The 19,939-nt window shown below is 46.1% G+C and overlaps 1 protein-coding gene across 1 annotated transcript in view; it reads right to left on the bottom strand.

Moving 5' to 3' along the window:
* Positions 1 to 19,939, bottom strand: part of HCN4 (hyperpolarization activated cyclic nucleotide gated potassium channel 4) — a 102,355-nt gene that overhangs the window by 30,796 nt on the left and 51,620 nt on the right. The window contains exons 3-4 of the mRNA XM_086757268.1: positions 9,782 to 9,943; positions 921 to 1,139 (exon numbers count right to left, since the gene is read on the bottom strand). Coding sequence (XP_086613394.1) covers positions 921 to 1,139; positions 9,782 to 9,943 — 381 coding nt within the window. The remainder of the gene's footprint in view (positions 1 to 920; positions 1,140 to 9,781; positions 9,944 to 19,939) is intronic.

Genomic DNA, 19,939 nt, shown 5'->3' on the forward strand with positions numbered 1-19,939 from the left:
ATTAGAATTAAGACAGTGGTAAAACTCTATACAAAGCCCAGTGCTCTAGTTGTAACCCAGTCCTCCACACTTCTCTTGAACTTTTTACCTCTTTTAGCTTTAGCAGTGGTTTGGGATCTTCCCTATCCTCAAAGCACGATTCAGACTCTGGTCTTCTTTGCTTTCACTGTTGGCCCTACTCTCTTTCTGCAGCCCAGCGTTGTAATCCCCACATACTGAAGGCATGGAAAGGGGGAAGGAATTGATGCAGTTCCATGAGTTATCCTTCATCAGCTGAATCACAGCGACTGACCTTGTTTGCCCCTTACCATCTTACAAATTCACAGCATCACCTTAAACCCACCACCACCAGTTACTGCCGCTGCAGTGGTAACCTGATCAGTCGTGGCATTTCTGTCTGTGCCCTGTATTATGCAATTCAACAACTGTGCAATTAATTCGATAGCTACCTGGGGAAGCTGTTTGGTGCTCCTGAGCTTTGAGCTGTGCTTTGGGATTTGTTATGAAGTTTCACTCCTGAGCACTGAAGTGAATAATCTGGATACTTTTAAAGAAAGTGCTTTCTAAACAAAAGCTGCACATTCTAGAACATTCACTTGGGATTTGAAACAAGATCTCGGAAAGGAAAAGTGACTTACAATTTTAGGTACCAGTGACATTGATAATGTTGATCTAAAAAGACAGTCAGAGACAACATGAATCACCCACTTGCCCTACTATTATTCATCTGATCTTGGATCTATTTCCTCATGAGGGTCTGTTTGAGTGAACAGATGGATCTGAATTACCAATAAACTGCTGTGGTGACAAAGACACTGCACCTTTGCCCTCTCACATGGGTCACTGACAGCCCTGGCTTCCTTCAGACAGTGCGTAAACCACCCCTGGGTCACACAAGGGTTGCAAAGCCCAGTCCTTACCTTCTCCTGGTACTGACGCCGTGAGGAGTCCAGAGACTGGATTAGGGCTGTGGCATGGCCGATGAACATGGCATAGCAGGTGGCACCGACAATCATGCTCAGCATAGTGAGCCACACATCTGACATGCCAACGGGTGCCTGCTGCCCATACCCAATGCAGAGCATGTGACTCATTGCCTTGAACAGCGCATAGGAATACTGCTTCCCCCAGGAGTCATTCTAAAGAGACAGATAGACAGACAAAGCTTTAGCAGTGGGACAAGACATTCTCTGAGATGAACACATTTCAGAAAAGGATACCTAACATTAGAACCAAAACTCCATGTTTAAAGCACCTCTATATGTTAAACAAGCAATTTAATTCTTTGATAGCTTGGAAGTGCTGGGCACACTCAATTTTTTTTTTTTAAAAAAAAGTCATCCAAATTCAGTCATCTGACATTAACTGACTTTGGCCAGGGTTTTTATAGATTCCATGTACTCTTTCCAGCGAAACTTTCCAGAAAGGATGCCAGACAGTCTGACATACTGGTAACCTGGGATAAACTGAGATGATGTATTGGGATTTTTTCAAAATGACCCATGTGTGGGAGAAGGAACTGAAGCAAATGATTACTCCACTGGGAAATGGACTTTAACAGAGAACTGGTAAAAGAGAGCCTGAGCAAGGTTGCCAGCAGCAAGAGTGGGGAAAATCACTCTCCATCAATTTACAAAATGGTCAGGATCTCTGATCATTACCTGAAGAGATGGGAAGGGCAGAAAATTAAGATTATAATGTCCAGACAGTAAGGTCTTCTCAGTGTAAAACAAGGCTTTTTTTTTTTTTCAGGGAGTTGAGAAAACTACAAATGGTCTCATTTGAGAGATGGAATAAACCACTGTGAGAAGCCAGCTGAAGTCAACAGCTTCTTTCAGACACCCTGTGCTCTCCCACTGTGACTAACACAAGAAGCACCTCAGCAATTACATCATGGGCTAGGGAGAAAAATCTGCATAACTATCATGATTATTCTGATTAGCTTGAGTTCATGGAACAGCTCTGATGTACATTTACTATCCTGTGGGTATTATATGCTAGCAAGTCTTTGCCACAAAATCTTGTAAAGTAAATGCACTGTCATCACACATTGCTATTACAAGGTACGTGAAAAAATACCTCTGCTACGGTGACATTCATCGCAGCACATAATCTGTACATTCATCAGTCTTCTTTCTGGTGTTACCAATATGGATTTAGTTGTGCAGATACATATACCATGGCAACTTAGAAGGTAATTGTACAGAAGGCCTGATTTGTGGCTTGTCAAACAGACAACTAATACTTTGGTGAACTCCATTCAGAGAGGTGCAGCAGCCTCAGCACCAGTGACCAGTAATACTAGGAGTCCTGGAGTTTACTGGACTCCTCCTTGGAGGTACCTAATGCCACTCAGGTTGACAGCTGATGACCTCTCTGCAAACAGCTCTCTGAGCGTCACTAATGTTGATGGAAATTTTTCAGTAACCTTACAAGTAGTAAGCAGAAGCAAAGCATACTATTGCTGTTCGTGAGCTGTGGCAAAGAGCTGGAACCTCTGGAGAGTGTTAATGCTTGGTTAGGAGATAAGCACATGGAAAAAGACAGGTGATAGCGTTACCCTGGCCATATTCAGTTACATTATGCAAGACAGGCCTGATTCACACTGCAACAAGAAGGGCAAAGCAACAGAAGTGACAGCGAGGCAGACACAGAAGCAGCAGCACATTCACAGCCCCAGAAGAGACCGCTCCCCGCTGGCGCCAGCCTGTCTGGGCTCACCTGCCTAACAAAGCAGGAACCTGCTCACTTCCTGCACTGGAAAAAACTACCCTTCAGCCAACAGAGAGAGACAAGAGACAATGTGGGCATTGGTGTCTCTATTCCTGGCTATGCAGCCAGTGTGTGAGGAGCTGCAGGCCAAATGGAAACCAGCTATAGATGAAGGCAAAGAGCATTTGCACTTTGCTGCCTGCACAGGGCAGTAGGAAGGATCCGACCATGGGGGCTGCCTGAGGTGTAAGCACCAAAGGAGTGAATCTGCTTTCTCCTTTGCCTCACCCATGTCTATCCTGTTGCTCCTAGAGTCTCAGTCAAAGAAGGATGAGGGGCCCATTTTTCCACCAGCCAGGTTTTGTGTTGTTTTGCAGACCTACTTCTGACCTATGAAGGCATCAAGCATCTCACACACCTTATACAGGCATCCCTGCATATTCACTGTTGACATTCCCAGGGGCCACAGTCCCTTTCCCTCAGCCCTGTAGTACTAGCAGTCATAAAGCCATGGCCCCTGCACTTACAGAATGGCAAATGCTGTAAACTCTATGTCTTTAGTCCATCTATTGTCCATGCCTCAGTAAAGAAGTCGTCATCCTGAGATAACAGGCAGGAGCAGTCACATCTGACCAACCCTTCCTTAAACTAGTGCATCACCTGTAAAGATGAGCAGCACATTCACAACTTTACTGGGACAGAGGCAGTAGTGCAGGCATCCTGTCCCATCCCTTCCTTGTTAAATGACTTCCTTTCCCATGCACACATTTCTCACTGGACATTGCAGAAATGCTGCTGCCTTCTGAGTTCAGTGTGGCAGTAGTTTAACAGGGCAGCACACCTCCACAACAGAATCAAGAGCAGGGAGAAAAGAAATGCCGAGCTGAAATTCCAAAGGGAAATTAGGGAGACAGAGGAAGAATTGCTGAGCTGGAATTTGATATATCAGGAAACTGGTTGCCAGGGTTTTTAATGGCCACAAATGATCAGAACCTAAGAGGAACATCTGGGTATCAGGCAGGTTCAAGTTTTAAAAGCTATTCTTCCAGCAACTTGCTGCTCAAGAGTGCTGTTTACGAGGAAGCTTGCCAGTGTTTTGTAGGAATTAGTCATCCAAAACGACAACATCCAACATCACTGAGCCCCCGTAGCCTACAGAAACACTTCTGGCTCCCTGGGAACTCTACACTTACGAGTCACAACCCCAATTCCTATCAGCAGCACGGCTTCCTGTGAGGACAGCCTGCTTTGCGGCAGACTGAGGAGATCGCTGAGTAATGACAGACTGAGGGGTGAGAGCAGAAGGAAAACAAAGAGTGTTTTAAAAAAAATCCTGAGCAGTGTAGTCTGCTGGGAGAAGAGATCAAGGACTGCTGAAAGAGAGGCACTTCCATGAAGGGGAAACCTTTCAGAGCAATTACCTTTAGGAGACAACCTCTGAGCTCTCTGAGCATCTATAAAGAGCACTGGATCCTCATGGCACAGTCTATGTGATGATTCTTTGCTTACAGGTCTCAGTATATCTTTAGTTTTTAGGCCTGCTCTACACTCTTTTGTTCTCCACAGAATAAGCAGGCAGGTCAAGAATGCAGTACTTTAAGCCAGACTAGTAGTGGTTCCCAACGTACTGTGGACACAAGCCTACTAGCATCACGGTGCCTTATACTGATACAGCTTGTTTCCCTAAGAGCCATACCCCTGTACACCACTCTGCCAGTCCCCACGGTGGGAGGGTTGTACTACTTCAAATATACTGGAGTGGCTAAAATGGCCCATTGGGGTAGGTAAATGAGGCATTAAACTGCAGAAAGAAAATGACTCCTTGTTAACCAAATCTCAAAGCAAGCTAAAATGGAGCTACAGATCTGTGCTTGAACATAGTCAAGAGGGATGTTATCTCAGACACATGCCAGGCACTAAGAGCATTTGGAAAAGGGAGTTAAAATTACTTTGAAGTGGTTTTTCAGACTAGCTTGTTTTTAACAACCACACTGGCAGTGTTACAAGGGTTTCTCTAGGTTTAGTGTCTGGACTGCAATGCCTCTGCTCAGATCCACCCTTGAATACTTGGAGACATGTTTCTGGAACTCTTCAAAGGCAGTGTTGAGTTCTGCAGTACCTTACAGAAGCACCTAAAGAAACAGTATGGTGTCTTACAGGATGTTCCAGGATGTTCTGGGCCTGATGTACACGTGAGTGTACCTGGCTGAACCCTCAGAGGAGAAGACTGGAGAGAGAGAAGTAAAGACACAGAGAAGTACTGGCAAATTCTTAGGGTAGGAGCATAGTTTATGGGCACAATGTTATGCCTGACTTACACCACTAACATTTCACAGTATGAAGTAGCAGTCTGTAGTGAAAGGGCATATTTCAGTCTTGTGAACTCCCACATTTGTCTCAGCAGTGATCTCGTCTGGCCACAGAGTTGTTACTCGGGGTTTGTTACTGTGCCTTACTTACGTCAAGCTGTGAAACAAGGCCTCTGAACATCACTGCCCTCCCCTGGACAACACTGTAACTGCTGGGCCGCGAAAACAGACCTTCAGATCCAGTTTAAAGGAAGAGAATAGTGGGACAAGAAATGGAGAAGATAGGACAAACTTCACATCGGACAGAACCTGCCTTTTCTGGGCTTATTTCCAAGGAGAGCTTCACATGGCCTTGACCTAACAGAAGATATTTTCTCAGGACTCTGAGTGCTCCAGTCTTAATTGCCCCAGTCAGCCTTGCCTGGGACCCAACCCATGCACCCGTGGTTTCTGGAGCTCCATTTCAGTGCAGACCTGGGCACCCAGACGTTGCCAGAGCTAGCTGTACCTGTGCCCAGCCCTGGTACAGCTTCAACCTTGTTTCCAGCCTTGCCTCTGACCCCACCTCTTGCTGCTCCTAACCGGACTCCCTGCGTAGACTCTGGATGTGATTGTCACCCTGCCCTCACTGGAATGGTCAACGGACCCTGTTATCATCACTTCTGCTCTGCCCACCCTGTTTTGGACTGGGAGGACTGTGCCCTAGTTGGCGAGGACACTCCATGTGCAGGGGTCACCCTTGGCTGCTGGTTCATATCCCATCGTGGAGCAGCCCTATCCTTGCTGCTCCCTGACAGATTTTATAAAACAAACAGATGATAATCTGCTATACAGCTTCATATGCCTGCTGAGTGAGGGGAGGAGGGATCTGCTGGACCAGAGGCTTGGGGGGACTTAGGGATCACACAGGAGGTCTACGCAGGATTGCTCTGTCTTCCACAATACATGCTGCATCTGTTTCTCTTCCTCCTTTCTATCAGCAACACTACAAGTATGTGTTGGAGGGCAGGGAGGAGGGTTTAAGCTCAAAGGGAAAGTTACTCTCCTTCTTTTGGTAGAAAGGAAGATAATTAGTATTTCCTATGCAAGGTCACTGCATTTGACATGGGGATATTTGCCTTCCCTGCAGGGTTTATCAGTTCAGTGCAATACCCAAGGGAGCGAGCCACGTGTTTCCAGCAGCTTTCAGGTCTCGGCAGAGCTCGGATTTCTCTGATGAGGAGCTGCCAGGCAAGGGTCTTGGGGAGATGCTGCTGCCCGCACACACGCCACTCTGCAGCTGACTCACCAGCATTTCTCTTTTTAATAAAGTGCCCTGTAGGGAAGCTAATGCTGAAGCCCCTGAGATTGGAGCTGAGCAATTAATACTGAAAACATCCTTCCCTGCCATTTCAGAGCCATTTCAGAAGGGAGTCATACAGAGACTCACTCCTTTGACAATTGTGAAAGATGAAACATGGTGCAGTAGAAAACACCGAGATGAATTGGACCTAGGGATTTATCAAGCCCCTGATATGATTTTGGCAACACCAGACCCTTCACAGATCCCCTGGAAGAGGATCAAACCTTTAGGAAGCAGATGGGAGGTGATGAATCTTCTTTCCCTACTGTACTGGAATTAGAGCTGTTTTTATGGACTGCCAAGTGGCTAGGTGAGAAACTCCGGACCGGTGGAAGAGCAGCACCAGCACACTCAAGGAGAAAACCTCCAAAGCATTTGGCACTTCACTTTCAGCTCCCGTTAGCTGTACCAGCTTCAGAAGATTCTTTTTCTCCCTGCAATGGTTCCATCCCTGCTTTTTGGCTCCTGTGTGTAATCGGGGCAGTTGTGCACCAAGTATATTTATCACCTGAAAGCTGTGACCAGGCCAGTATGGAATGTCCCCAAATTCAACCTACTGACTCTCTGTCACAGATAGATGCCATCTGGGCTTCCCACCTCCCAGTCCTGTCCGTCGTAGCTCTCAAACAGAGCTGTTCTGGAAACTACCATCAAGATCTTGGCACCAAAGTCTAAGAACAGCGCAAACCACTGGTGCCTTTTTGTTTCCTGACTCAGTGGCCTCTCCTATTACTCCACTATAGACTGTATGTAAATTGTTGCACTAATGCCATCCACATCCATCATTGGTCCCAATGACATATCTGGAAATCTATTCAGGAGACTAGAGGACAGAACCTTGTTGTGAGAAGAAACTATTGGATTCTGGAAGAACTAATTGTTTTCTTTGTTTTAAAACCAAGCTATTTGGGGACTGGCATATTCCTGTACAACTTCTGGAATGGAAGCCACCTGAACTACATAGAGATGGGCATACAACCATCTCTCCAGTTCTCCATCCCAGCTTCCTGAGGCTCCATTTCTGAGACAGTCACTGAGATTTTTTTTTCCACTTTTTTTAAGTGAAAGAATTGAAGGTGATTTGGCTGCAGAGAAGAAACAGAAAAAATCACACAAGACAAGTTTAATTCCCAGTTTCACAGGCTCTCAAGGTTGGAGAGACAAGTACAGTAGCATGAGTCCTCTCTTGGTAAAGCTCCGCTATGGAGAGAAACTTTCTACCCTGCTCCTCCTGGAGACTCTGCTGAGCACTCCTGCCTGTGGGATGCATCCTTTCACCTCTCCTCAGTCTTGCTGCTAAGAAAGTTACCTAGGCTAAATCTTTTCTTCCTCTGTCCTGTCTCCTGCCACCTTTCAAGACCCTATCCCTTCACTACACAGTTACCTTGATGGTCATTCACAGGCTCTGATCATAGACTGGCCCAGATAATTCTTTTTCTAGATTACATAAATTTAGCTTTGTTTCTCTCCTTATCAGGCTCTGATCCCAGTATGTGTGCAGCTCTTCGTTCCACTGGGTTACACAAGTGGTTTTCTGACTTTACAGCCTCTGAGTGAAAAGTGTCTAAGAGCCAATTTGCATTAGCTTGTGCCATGCATTTGTGCAACCTACTCAGTACAAACCCAGGTCTCTCAGACTGTTTTAGATACCCAGCATTACAGCATTTACTTATCCTCAGAAGCATCTGGGGACGGAGAACTCTCTGAGCCTCCCATCTGAATTGCCTGGGATCACACAGAACAGAGTTGGAAACTGAACCCAGGTGTCCCACTTACAGTTGGTGCTCCAGCCACTGGATTATTCTTCCTCTCACCATATGTGTCTGCCATTGCTAGCTACTGCCTTCTGTGAAGGTTTTCCATGCACCCGTTACCAGTAGACCTGGTTGTTCTGACTCTTCAAGCCACTTTGCAGCTTGTGTTGTAGCTCTCATCCGCTGGCCTTTGAGCCAAGTGTGCTACTCACACTTGTAACTCTGCAACCCCAGCTTCTATCACTTCCCCCAGGGTTGGATGGGAAAAGCAAATAGCAGTTGTTGCCAGCAGCCTCCACCCAAAAGTTGGGATAAAAGAAACTTGGTTCGAATCTGCTGCTCTGAAGTTGTCCTGCAAGGGCACCACGGCCAAGTTACTTCATTGGATGGGGATGATTTCCCTCTGCACCTCTGAGCTCTCCAGGATGTGGAGCTGTATGTCCTTTTGAACCTGAATAGCACAAGCACAATGGGGCTCTGACCTTTCATCGCTCCTGCCATATAAATAATAAAAAGGCAGCATGGGGGAATATAAGTCAGATGCTACATGAGTTGTTCTTCTGCTGCAGATAAATAAAGGGTTCTAGCTTCCAGAACTGTCAGTCTGGCACCTTTCAACAGGAGGAAGTGAATGATTACTGCAAAGGGAAGAAATTAATAAATAAACACCAAACAGATGACTTTTTCATGGATGCTCACCTCTTCTCAGGCATGGGCTGCATGTGCCCACGGCTCTGCATGTGGGAGGCACAGGAAGTTGGCAGTTCTTTTATACATTTTACATTTGTTCTGTTCTGCCCGAGTGCCTGATTACTTTTTTTTAAAAGAAGAAATTGGCTGGGGGAATCTGGAGGTTAAGAGCTGCAATAAGAGGCAATTTTTTAAGCTTTGTTAGTTTTTGCTGCTTAATCAACTGGACATTGTCCTTTTGAATAAAAGATCCTGAATTCTCAGCGAGATGGTTGAAAGGTACCATGAACTCCTAGTGCACTTACCATATGGTATAAATCTCCCTCACAGCAAAAAGCAGAGTGAGCAGTACAGCCTGGGACATTATTGGGAAGTCTGGCTACTGATCCCATGACAGGGGGCCAAACTGTGCCTTGGCAGAGTCTGTTTCAGCCCACTCCAATAGGATATTTTGCAGCTCTCCAGGGAGAAGAGTTGGTGATCACACTGACCCTTCAAGTGGATATGGAGCAGAAGACTCAACAGTTTCCTTGAGATCAGTAATGGGAATTATGAATCAGACCCAGCTATGGCTCTACAACCCCCTCGGTCTCCTGCCTTTGGCTCAGTATGCCCAGATCCCAGCAGAAAACCGTTTCCATCCTTGCTCTTTGCTGTTTCCTGCCAGGAGGGGGAGCCTGGCTCCTGCCTTCTGCTGCAGGCAGCCCGCAGCAGGCTCTGCTGGGGCTGGTTCCTGCTCTGCAGCCCTGAGACTGTCTCGTTGCAGAGACGGTCTCCAAGGATCCTCCAGGCCCACAGTGCCATTGCTTCACAAGTGTCTGCTGGACAGTGGAGAAGGTCCTAAAAGGACATGGGGTTAAATGGGAAGCTGGGGGATGCCATGTTAGTGCTCGGAGGTCGATGCTGAAATTGTGATGCTGTGAACAAGGGCCTGGGTTTAGGGCTGTGAGGGAGCAAGCGGGGCAAGCACTTACCACCATGCGGTTGAGGGACACCCAGCAATCGTCAGGAAAGTCCTGCAGCATAGGCACGAGGAACTGGAGGCAGCCATCCCAGTGACACAGCAGCAGCATCATCCCAATCAGGTTCACAATCCGCACCACTGCACTGGCCAGATCGTAGGTCATGTGGAAGATCTGCAGGGGCCAACAGGGAGCAGATTAAATGGCAGCTCCCCAGACAACCAACCCATTATAATTAGATGCAGTATCAGGGTCAAAAACCTTCCTAAAGTAACAGAAAAGGCTGCATCAGCTCAGGTCAGTCACAGTATGCAAGCAGAACCAGTTGAAAAACAGATTAAAAACCAAAACAAAATAATAATCATTCATCCCTCTTGCCCTTTGATTTTGCCTTCTAATTTATATTAAAAGCTCCATAACTCATTTTATAAAATAAGTTGGTTGCAAATATTTCTGGCACATCTGCCACTCCTCAGAGATAAACTCTGTCATTACATCTTTTTAACTGCAATGCCCTTCTTTGATTTCTGCTCTTGCTGAATATATGCTACACACTAACCCATGGTGGACGTTGTCTTTCTACTGGATGTCAAATGCAGTCTCTACAAGTATCAAATGGAAGAAAGAACGGCCTCAAACTCAGCAGAGACTTCTAGAAGAGGATCTGATTCAACTGTTTTCTTGTATTTCTTGTATTCTGTTGCTGTACCACTTCCAGCCTTACATGAAGGTGTGCAAGATAAAGAGAAATACAGCAGAGCTGTATAGCGGTTTTTAGCAAGGAAGCTCAGAAATTTGAAAACTGGCAACTGCAATCACATCTCTGCAGTCAGTTGTCTAATGCAAAGGGAGTCTAGGGCCATGTTGTCTGCAGCACTAGCCATAAGCAGGACACACTGAGAAATTCAGGTGCCCTATTATCAAAAGCCTTGTATGCAGTCAAGACTTACTTGATGGACACTATTTTTTTCCTGCAAGTGGTGTGTTATGGAGACCTTACGGGTGCTTGGCTCTTTTATATCCAGCTTTGTGATGACAGCTAGATACACAGAGCACGCCAGCGACTGCTATCCTGAACTACGAATCTGCCCAGGTTTGGTTTTTCCTACCTTAAAAGATGCCACAGTGAGGAGAGATGGGCTCTGGAGAGAGTGGCTGGCCCTGCGTGGCTCAGCACGGAGTCCACCTTCTGGCCTCTTTTGCCATTAACAAAGTTGATAAAACTGGCACAGGGTGCCAGCTTCTGGCTAAAGAAGCCTCCTGAATCATAGGGATCTGGATGATTATATAGATATATAATCCCAACAACATCCAGAGCAGAGGAAGATAATACTCTTGGGTCACACTGCTGAACACAGTAGTGAACTCAATACAGCTTCCCTTATGTTCTCCTCTGAGCTGCAGGATCTGATGGATAAATACATGGTGCTGCAGGCAAGAACAGCCTCTCCAATGATACTGGCTTGGTGGGATGGAAAGAGGAGACAGCTTGTGCTCCTACCATGAGGGACATACTCTCACTCCAACATCACCCTAAAAACAGAGACCCAGATCACATCTGATATCCTCTCCTACATGCTGTGTTGCTGCCACAGCAATTTGTGGGATGGATGGAGGCCATGCCCCAGCCCTGTCAACATGTCCTGCCCAAGAGCCTCATCTGGAGAAACGCTAATCACTGCTCCCCACACATGGTCTTGCTGTTTCTGGTAGAGGAGGAGTGAAATAATGGGACAGCTGTGTGTGAATGAAGCGGAGAGACTCACTGCTGTCAGCTGCTGCAGCTGGGCCTTCTCAGGAGGCCTCCCCATGGTTTGAAGGCACATGCAGCCTGGCTGTTTTGCAGCCCAGCCTGCAATTTGGTGACACAATGTCCTAGTTCGATTTAATGGAAGGGAACAAAAAGCAGAGGAATGTGAGGAACAAAGACTACTGTGAAACAGATGAGGCCGCATGTCCCAGCTCTGTTCCTGCGTTTCCACTCTGATCTGTAGGATGGCAGCCCTTTCCAGGGTATATTTCAACCAGCTCTGTCTTACTCCAGCTACACCAACTTGAAGCTTCCCACAGAGCATGTTTACCCCACCCTGCAGCCCTTCCTGCTCTCTCAGTCTGGACTCCTGCCATAGCCCCTCCACTCTGGCCCACAGCCTCTCGGCTATGTCACCTACAAAGTCCCTCTCCGCATCTCTGCTCTTGTACCTCAGCCCTGCCCTGCTGCTCCAGCCCTGCGTGGTTTCTGTCTGGCAAGTCAGCAAACACTTTCTGTTTTCTGACTTGCCACCCCACATCTCATTACAGTGTGACTCCCAGTGCTGTTGTAAAACTGACCTCCAAGTGAGCCATGTAGAGCACACAGGGACACCTATCCAAGCTCATAATTTCCTTAGGAATGTAGCAGGATTTACTGTCATTTCTTTGGATGTAAAATAAACCTGTAAACACCACTTTCTTATGGGGCACCAGGCAGTGGGCCAAAAGGCACTGAGACACTGATACAGGCTTATATAAGATAGCAAAGTAATTTTCAGTTTGTCATTTTATTAATAAAAATTGATAGTGTGGTGACTGAAACTGCAGGGAGAAGCACACCTAGTGCTTCCTGAGTGCCAAACACCTCCAGAGCACTGCCTGGGCTCCACTGAGCCTCAGTGCAGGTAGATGCGCTCGTGCAGTGGGTGACCCAGCACCTGAGAATCACCTCCAGAGGGGCAGGAAGTTACTGAGGGAGATGACTGTCAGGGAAGTCTCTGAGGCAGGGGATATGGCCACAGGTATGTTACGTGACTGTATGGCTACGTCCACATAACTCCTTGCTGCTCTGAAAGGGTCCTGCTCTTTCCAGCCACTCATGGTAGTAAGTACCTGCCATCTTTGCCTATACCAGGGACTGGCCTCCACTGATCCCATAGTGAGTCAGTTCAAGTAGTTAAAAAGACAGAAAACTTCTGTTATAAAAGAAAGGAATCATGGTTTGTCACTTTAGCTACCTAAATTGGCTTATTGCTCTGTTGTCAGTGCTAGCCGTTCAATCTGAATGCCTGTTTCCACACCAGATATTACCACTTCCTCACCTAATCAGGATGCCGTGAGGTCACATGCATTGAGAGATGCGACATGCTCAGTCCAGACCGAGAGGGAGCCAGAGAAGAATGCTGGAAACCATAAGGATGAATGATTTGGATAAATACTTCTAAACCCCATTATTTCCACTGCACCCAAGATGCATCTGGAGTCTACAGTATCACTTAGTGTGAGAAAGGCCATTCTAGTGATATTTCTGGGCTGAAAAGAAGAAAATATCCAAAATTCAGCATGAAAGGCTGTTCTAGGAAATCCGACTCTCAATGCTGACTCAATAGGTCAGTATGAAAGCTGAGCACATAATGCATAAAGAATAATTCCTATTGGTTTCATCTTTTTTTTTTTCATTGCAGAAATGATCATTCTCATTTAGATAACTCAAAGCGAACCCAGCCTATTTGAGCGACAGCCACGGGATGTGCTTTTAATGAAGCCAGAGCAGCAGTTTGCAGAAGGATCACTGAATGGATCTTCTGTATCACAAGGGTTTTACTGTGCTAATGACTTTTCCTCTCCCACCTAAGTGTGTTTTTCAAAGAGCTCCAGCCCTCCTGTAACCCTGGCACTCCAGCCACGGAGAAACCCTGTCAGATTTAGGAAGTGCCTTTCTTCCTTTAATATATTAAAAGCAGAGAGTGAAGAGCCTGAGGGAATGGATGGTTTAGAGGAAAAGTGAATGGATACAGAGCTTCTTGTATGATCAGAATCAATTCTGGCTAGGCTATGGCAGAAAGCCTTTATTCTTTGGTGCACCTCCAAAAAACAGGAATAAATAAGTGTGTGTGCTTCTGCTGTTAGGCCCTGCTGCCTCCTCCCATGCACTAATACACTTTGCTGGTGGCTGAGAAATGGCAGCTCTGTGCAGCGTGTATGTCTTGGCTCACAGGTCTTCCTTCACCACTGGGTTACCACTCGCCACTTGTAACCCACTTGTAAGCATAGGATCTAGTGTTGAAGTACAAAGGGGAGGGAGAGTCCTGCCTCTGTATTAACACCAGGGTGCATCTGTCCTTGTAGTGCACGGATGTTCCCAGCACAGAGCTCAGAGAGGCCAGGAACTCAGTAGCCATTCAAGATTGCTCTCTAAGGCCCAGCACTGACTAGAGGGAAGGATCACAACTGAGCCGACACAAACTTCCCACAGAGTTAGAGACAATATCTGTTTTATGCAAGGGTGGATTCAGATCACCTACTTTGGACCTTGAGATCATTAGTCATTGGATGGAAACACACATCCAGAGGGTGACACATCTGGTTTGTGGCACTTGTTTACTTGAGAAGGAGATGCACTGCGTCTCAGGAATTCCTGTTTCTCTCTGCTGCCCACAAAGGAAGCCCAGATAATGAACTCCAACTGTAAATGTCTGAACTGTAGGTGAGATGAATCCAATTTCAAATGTCAGACTCAGGAATTACCAGCTCATGCCCAATCCTTGGAACACATTTGCATTCATATGCAAGAGAAAAATAAGAAACACTCACTGTGCGGCACACAGAAATAACTGTGAAGGGGTGTGAACAATCACCTTTCACTGAGAAGAAGCTCCTACTGCAAATAGGTGCCTGTGTTGCAGGGAATACTAACTCCAGGAGTGTGCTGGGGAGTGTCTAAACCAGTACTGCAGTCCCTAAAGCAGTCTATAACTCAACAGGGAGAGGTAGGGAAGAAACATTCTAGAATAACTGGTCCATGAGCAGAGGAACATGAGTGGTAACTGGAACTTCTCTGGTTTTCATCATTAACACTCAGGGCTTTCTTGTCCTGTTGTAACACAACCCAGGCTGGGTCCCAGAGCATCACACCTCCTTCTGCCCCTGGAATTGCTTTTGCTTTCTGGCTTTCTGCTGCCTGTGATTTGGAAAAAGGGAGTGAAGAGGAGGAGAAGGATAGAACATGGATTCACACCTAAAAGCACCTCTTTCCAAGGGTATTCTCTGTTAGGGCTAATATCCCTGTTTCTTGATTGTCCAAAATAAGCTGTGGCTTCAGAATCCCTGCTACAAAGTCAGCTCTGTCATTCTAGCCAAAGGACACCTTGCAATGCTTTCTGAAAGGACAGCTTTGGAAAGTGGGAGGACCAAAAACTTTCCTCAACAAAGTCATCTCTAGTTATATAAGAGCTCCATCTTGGAAATCTCACTCACACAGAACAAGCTATCAGGATCCTATCAGTATGAATCTGAAATCTTGTCAGCCCCAAATAACTCTGTACAGTACTCCTCAATTGGCTCTGTACTGCAGCAGGATTCCTCTAACCTGATCACTTGAGTTGGAAGAAATCAAGGACACCTTGGAGATGCGGGGGCCTCGCTCTGGCAGTGAAACAAGGGCTTTGACTGAAGTCAAAGTTGTATGTTTAATTAGGCGTGTTGTTCTATGCTGGCACACAGTTCGGTGTGGCTATCCAAACCAACAAGTCACCAGAATTTCTTGGAATCTTGAGAGCGATGTTGCCTTAGTGCACCTGTCTGTCTAGGGCCGTGGACGCTGGACTGCTCCGGGAGACCAAGAGCCCACTGAGAGGACACTGTGGGGAGTGCTGTGCAGGGAGGCAGCTTGGTCCAGGCACCCTCTGCACCAGCCCTGCCAGGCCCCTGCCAGGCCCCTCCCAGGCCAGCTCCTGCTACACTCTGCTACCCAGCGTGTCAAGCTCTGCAGGCTGCGGTGCAACTGCACATCCCTGCTGGCTCTGCATGTACCAGAGGTGGTATGCTTAGAACAAATGGGTTTTCCTGAGGGTCTGGGGACTGTAACGCAGAGGCATACTAATGATTCTGTTTGGAGCCAGCATGGCTGAGCTGGAGCTGAACACCCTGCCAGAGAGAGCTAACAGCATCCACATTCGCTCAGCTGAACGCTGGCTCTACACAGAACTGACTTTCATCCACAGGGTTGATGAACAGATTCTGCACCACAGGAAAGCGGTGAAACTGCTTGTTGCCCTTCACTACCTCTACTAGCAACATAGCAGTATTCCTGTATCACTACATCCAAACTAAGAGAGCCTGCTGGTCCTGAGCCAGTGCTGGTGTCTGTATCCACACTAAGGTTAATACACAACTATGATAAATCCCCTGTGGATAATCAAGTAGCTGTGACACTGCTTCAGCTTAATAGAAAGCAAAGAATTTACTCTTAATTTATAGCTTAAAAATACCAAAGACCTTTAAAGCAAATACAAATCTCAAAAGAGAATCAAAACAGTATCATATGTCATTCTGAATGCTCTAGGGTCAGAGTTAAGGTTGTTCTGCAGTGAGGAAATACATATCTACGTACATTTATGAAGAGTACTTGTGGACTACGGGGAAGAAAGTTGACATATCTTTCACTCTTCTTTTCTTTACTTGGCTTTTATAGATAACGGAGGTAAAGATACATTTTCCTCATAGAGGCATTTAGCTGCCTTTTCAAACCTACGTGTTAATCTCTCAATACACTGAGGATAGGTGGTTGCTGTGAAGGGCTTTTCTGAGCCTAAAATACTGTTAGATTATTGTAGGGTGGTTGTACTAAGTCCCTACATCGTCAGCTACAATGTCTCTATGTATCACCTATCTAATCACTGACTGGGCCTCATCCCGTTTAGTTACAAAACCTGACTGGACAACAGTTTAAGCTCTTACTCATTCTGGCCAATGTGCAAACTAAAGGCAGCTCATTGAAAAAAAACAGTGTTTTTTCTCATTTGGGGATCACTATCACAAATCAGTGCCAATTCTTGTAGCAATGGGCAAAATGTCACCTTATCCACACTGAGCAGGAGTTTTGATTGATACAATCCATGTAAGAGGGGAAGGGCTTGGGAGCCTTGATGTGCAGATCCATCCTGAGAGGCTGAAGCAAGGGGAGAGACAAACAACAGGCAGAACTCACAGGATGGGCTTCCCCCAGGAGGAAAAATCCTCTCCAGGCACACACATTATGCACATTAGAGCACTGAAGCATGGAAGCCATGAGCATACACAAGGCGCATACAGAGCCAAAACCCCTGAGCAACTCAGACACTATAAGGATGCACAAGGAATCAGAGTTGAGAGAGACCGGGTAGCTCCCCAAAAAATTCAGCCTGTTGAGTAAACCCACACCATTGGGAAACACAATGTTTCAGCAAAGCAACACGCAAGATCTCAGCTGCTGTTTTCCCTCTCCTGACGCTGCTATGGAAAATGCTTCATAAATCCCTTTACTTGCTCCTTCCTCACCCTTCTCAACTTTCAATTGATTCTCCCAGTGATGTCACATTTAACCTGTGTCAAAATATAAACTAATTTTACTCTGAAAGGTTTGCTGTCTCGAGTAACTCACCAGCCCATACATTGGGTTCTTTTGGAAGAATGGACAAAATGCTGTTCTTTCCACTAAAATATACAAACTCCAAATTTCTGAGGAAACTGTTGCTCAGGCTGGTCTGCTGAAAAAGGGCTTAGTTTAGGAATAAAAAAAAAATATGTAAAGGAACACATTTGGGCTTATTTACAACTTCATAGTGTACTGGGAAGCAGGAGTCCCTTATGAAGGATCAGCTTTGGGTCAGACAGCGTTGGGCTGTGCTGCTCACAATGTGTTTGGCAGAATGGTGCAATGGTATGAGAGGGAGGGAGCTTTGGGATCCAGATTGTATTGGGACAACGCTGAAAGCACCAGCCAGCACAGAGCAGATGGACTGGAGATGGGAAATCATCTGTGGTGCACAGATACATCTGCAAGCAGCATGCAGATTCAGGGATGTGCTCGACGGTTTGAGATAGTGTGGGATTGGGTTTTGCCCGCTTTTTGCTGTGCCAGCAAGGAAAACTATAGCCAGAATATCAAGTTTTAGATGAAGGCAAGAGTTTGGGGTTGATTCTCTTTTTATGCTTGCTTTGCACCAAGTGACATAACCAATGTCAGCGGAGTTGCTGATGCTGCCTTGAGTCAGTGCGAGAGGAGAATCAGGTCCATGATTCATTAGGTTTAATACTCACGGGGGAAGATATGGTGGAGTGTGCTTGTCTCAGGGCTGCCTGGAACAGCGAGTTTGAGGGAAGTGCACTGAGTACCAGGTGTTAAGAGAGATATCCAAGTAGATTTTACACTTAAAATATAATAATCCTTTGTGCTGCTGTGGCAGTTTTCATTTGAAGGTCTCAAGGGGCTCGGCTGACATTAATCTGGTATGCTTCAATATTGCCAGTGAATGTGTGATCTCCGTTATTCCAGATGAGCAAAATGGGGCACATAAAAGGGAAAAGCCACTTGCCAGAGGTTGCACAGGAAGCTGAGAACAAAGTTTTGAGCCAAATCTAGGGATACCAGCTTTATCTCCTGCTCTAAGCAATACTCATGTATTGTGGCTACTAACTAGAGACTTCAGTATCAAGAAAAGCCATAGTGTGTATGTGCATGCAGGGCAGGGAGAAGTGATCTTGCAGCAGCCTGGTGCTGTTAAAGCTCTGTGAGAATGTGATGCAAGCCTGCAAGCCTCTACCTCCTCCCAGGCAGCTTGCTTCTGGGTAACTGAAGTTCTTCTCCAGGCAGGAGCTGAGAGGCCATAGACAGAGAACAGCAGAAAGCCCATGCAAAAATGAAAGGTAAAAAAAAAAAGCATTTTCTTGCCTTCTTCCTTAGAGACTTGTGTCTGCTGGAAAATATTTACAGCAGAGAAAGGTGAAATAGCAGGACTAATTAGCACTGAGAAAGCTGGCATTAATGGCAGATGTTTATAGATATATATAAACCCCACAGATCCTGCCACCACTGTGTGTTTTGCCTCTTGCACTCTCAGAGTTGAGGTTGTCATGACAACAGCCCCTCTTCCCCTCCCCATGCCACCATTCCCAGCCTAGACTTTAATCTTCATCATTTTAAGAACTTTTGTCACCACGGCAACGTGACACAGCCTTTTAAAAATATTTTCTAGCACAACTCAAACGACTGCCTTTCCTGCATGGTTTTCTTTAAATCTCTAGGAAGAACACTTAGGGTTGGATTCTGCCCCCACTGAACTGAGCTGTAAGCCTCCCATGGGCGCTAGCTAGCAGGGACAGGCTGGTGCCTCCAGTGCAGAGGGACAATGGCATTTTCACCTCCCAGGGAATGTGTCCCAGAGTAACAACACAAGGACTGGGCCCAGGGCTTCTTCAAGAACCTCTATGACTTTGGAGAAAGTGCCCCTTTGCTTTTCAATGAGGCTTATGTTTTCATATGCCTACAGCTCAGGTTTTCAACAGTATCTCTTGATATAATTAAATGCCTTTGGAAAAAGAAAAAAAAAAAATCAAGACCCCAGAGCTGTAAGTAGGTTAGGTGTCTCGCTCTCAGCAGGAATTAGATATCTTACCTGCCTAGGCATTTTTTTAAATCTCTCATGCCTCTTATCTGCATCTTTGGGAATTGTAGTTCTTCTGAGAGGCTGGCAATGAATCACTTCTGGAAATAGGTCACGGGCTTTTTTGGAACTTTAAGAATGACCACAGTCATCAGGCAAAAGGTCTGTCTAGCTCAGTAGCTATACTTAGATCTGCCTAGGGAAAGAAATATCTGGGAGGCTGAGAAGAAAGGAAGCATAAATACCTAGGAGACAAGAAACATAACTGGTTTGAAACTGGGGCTTGATTAGTGTTAGGAAAACATGGCTACCATGGGACAAGAGGTGAAGCCCGCCAAAGTCTGGAAGTGGCATCAAGAAGGAGCACTGTGTGGTCTGAGGGGCTGGTCCACGAGGCTCTGCACTGGACTGGCACTCAGTGAAGGCATTCATCACTGGAAAAGGCAGCTGAGCAGCAAGATGAGGTAATCGATGGATGACTCAGCTGATGTAGGTGAGTCCAGGCTACAGACTGTGTCAAACGGACCTCATTTGTGGTCTGATCAAAAATTCACTGAACTAAGTGGGAAAACACCCCCTGACTACATTGAACTACAAGGCACAAAGTCAATTAAAGGAGTTAGCATGGGCAAGTAATGAGACAAAAGACTAATGGCAATATTGATCAGGTTATGCTATTACCTAGGTCAATGACACCCTTTCCCTTGGAGCATGGATCTTTTTTCAGTAAGGAAGTTAAAAAAATATATAAATAGGTCTCCTGAGGAAAAGGGTC

This window comes from Chlamydotis macqueenii, chromosome 12 (assembly GCF_036417535.1).
Source record: "Chlamydotis macqueenii isolate bChlMac1 chromosome 12, bChlMac1.mat, whole genome shotgun sequence".
Taxonomy (NCBI): domain Eukaryota; kingdom Metazoa; phylum Chordata; class Aves; order Otidiformes; family Otididae; genus Chlamydotis; species Chlamydotis macqueenii.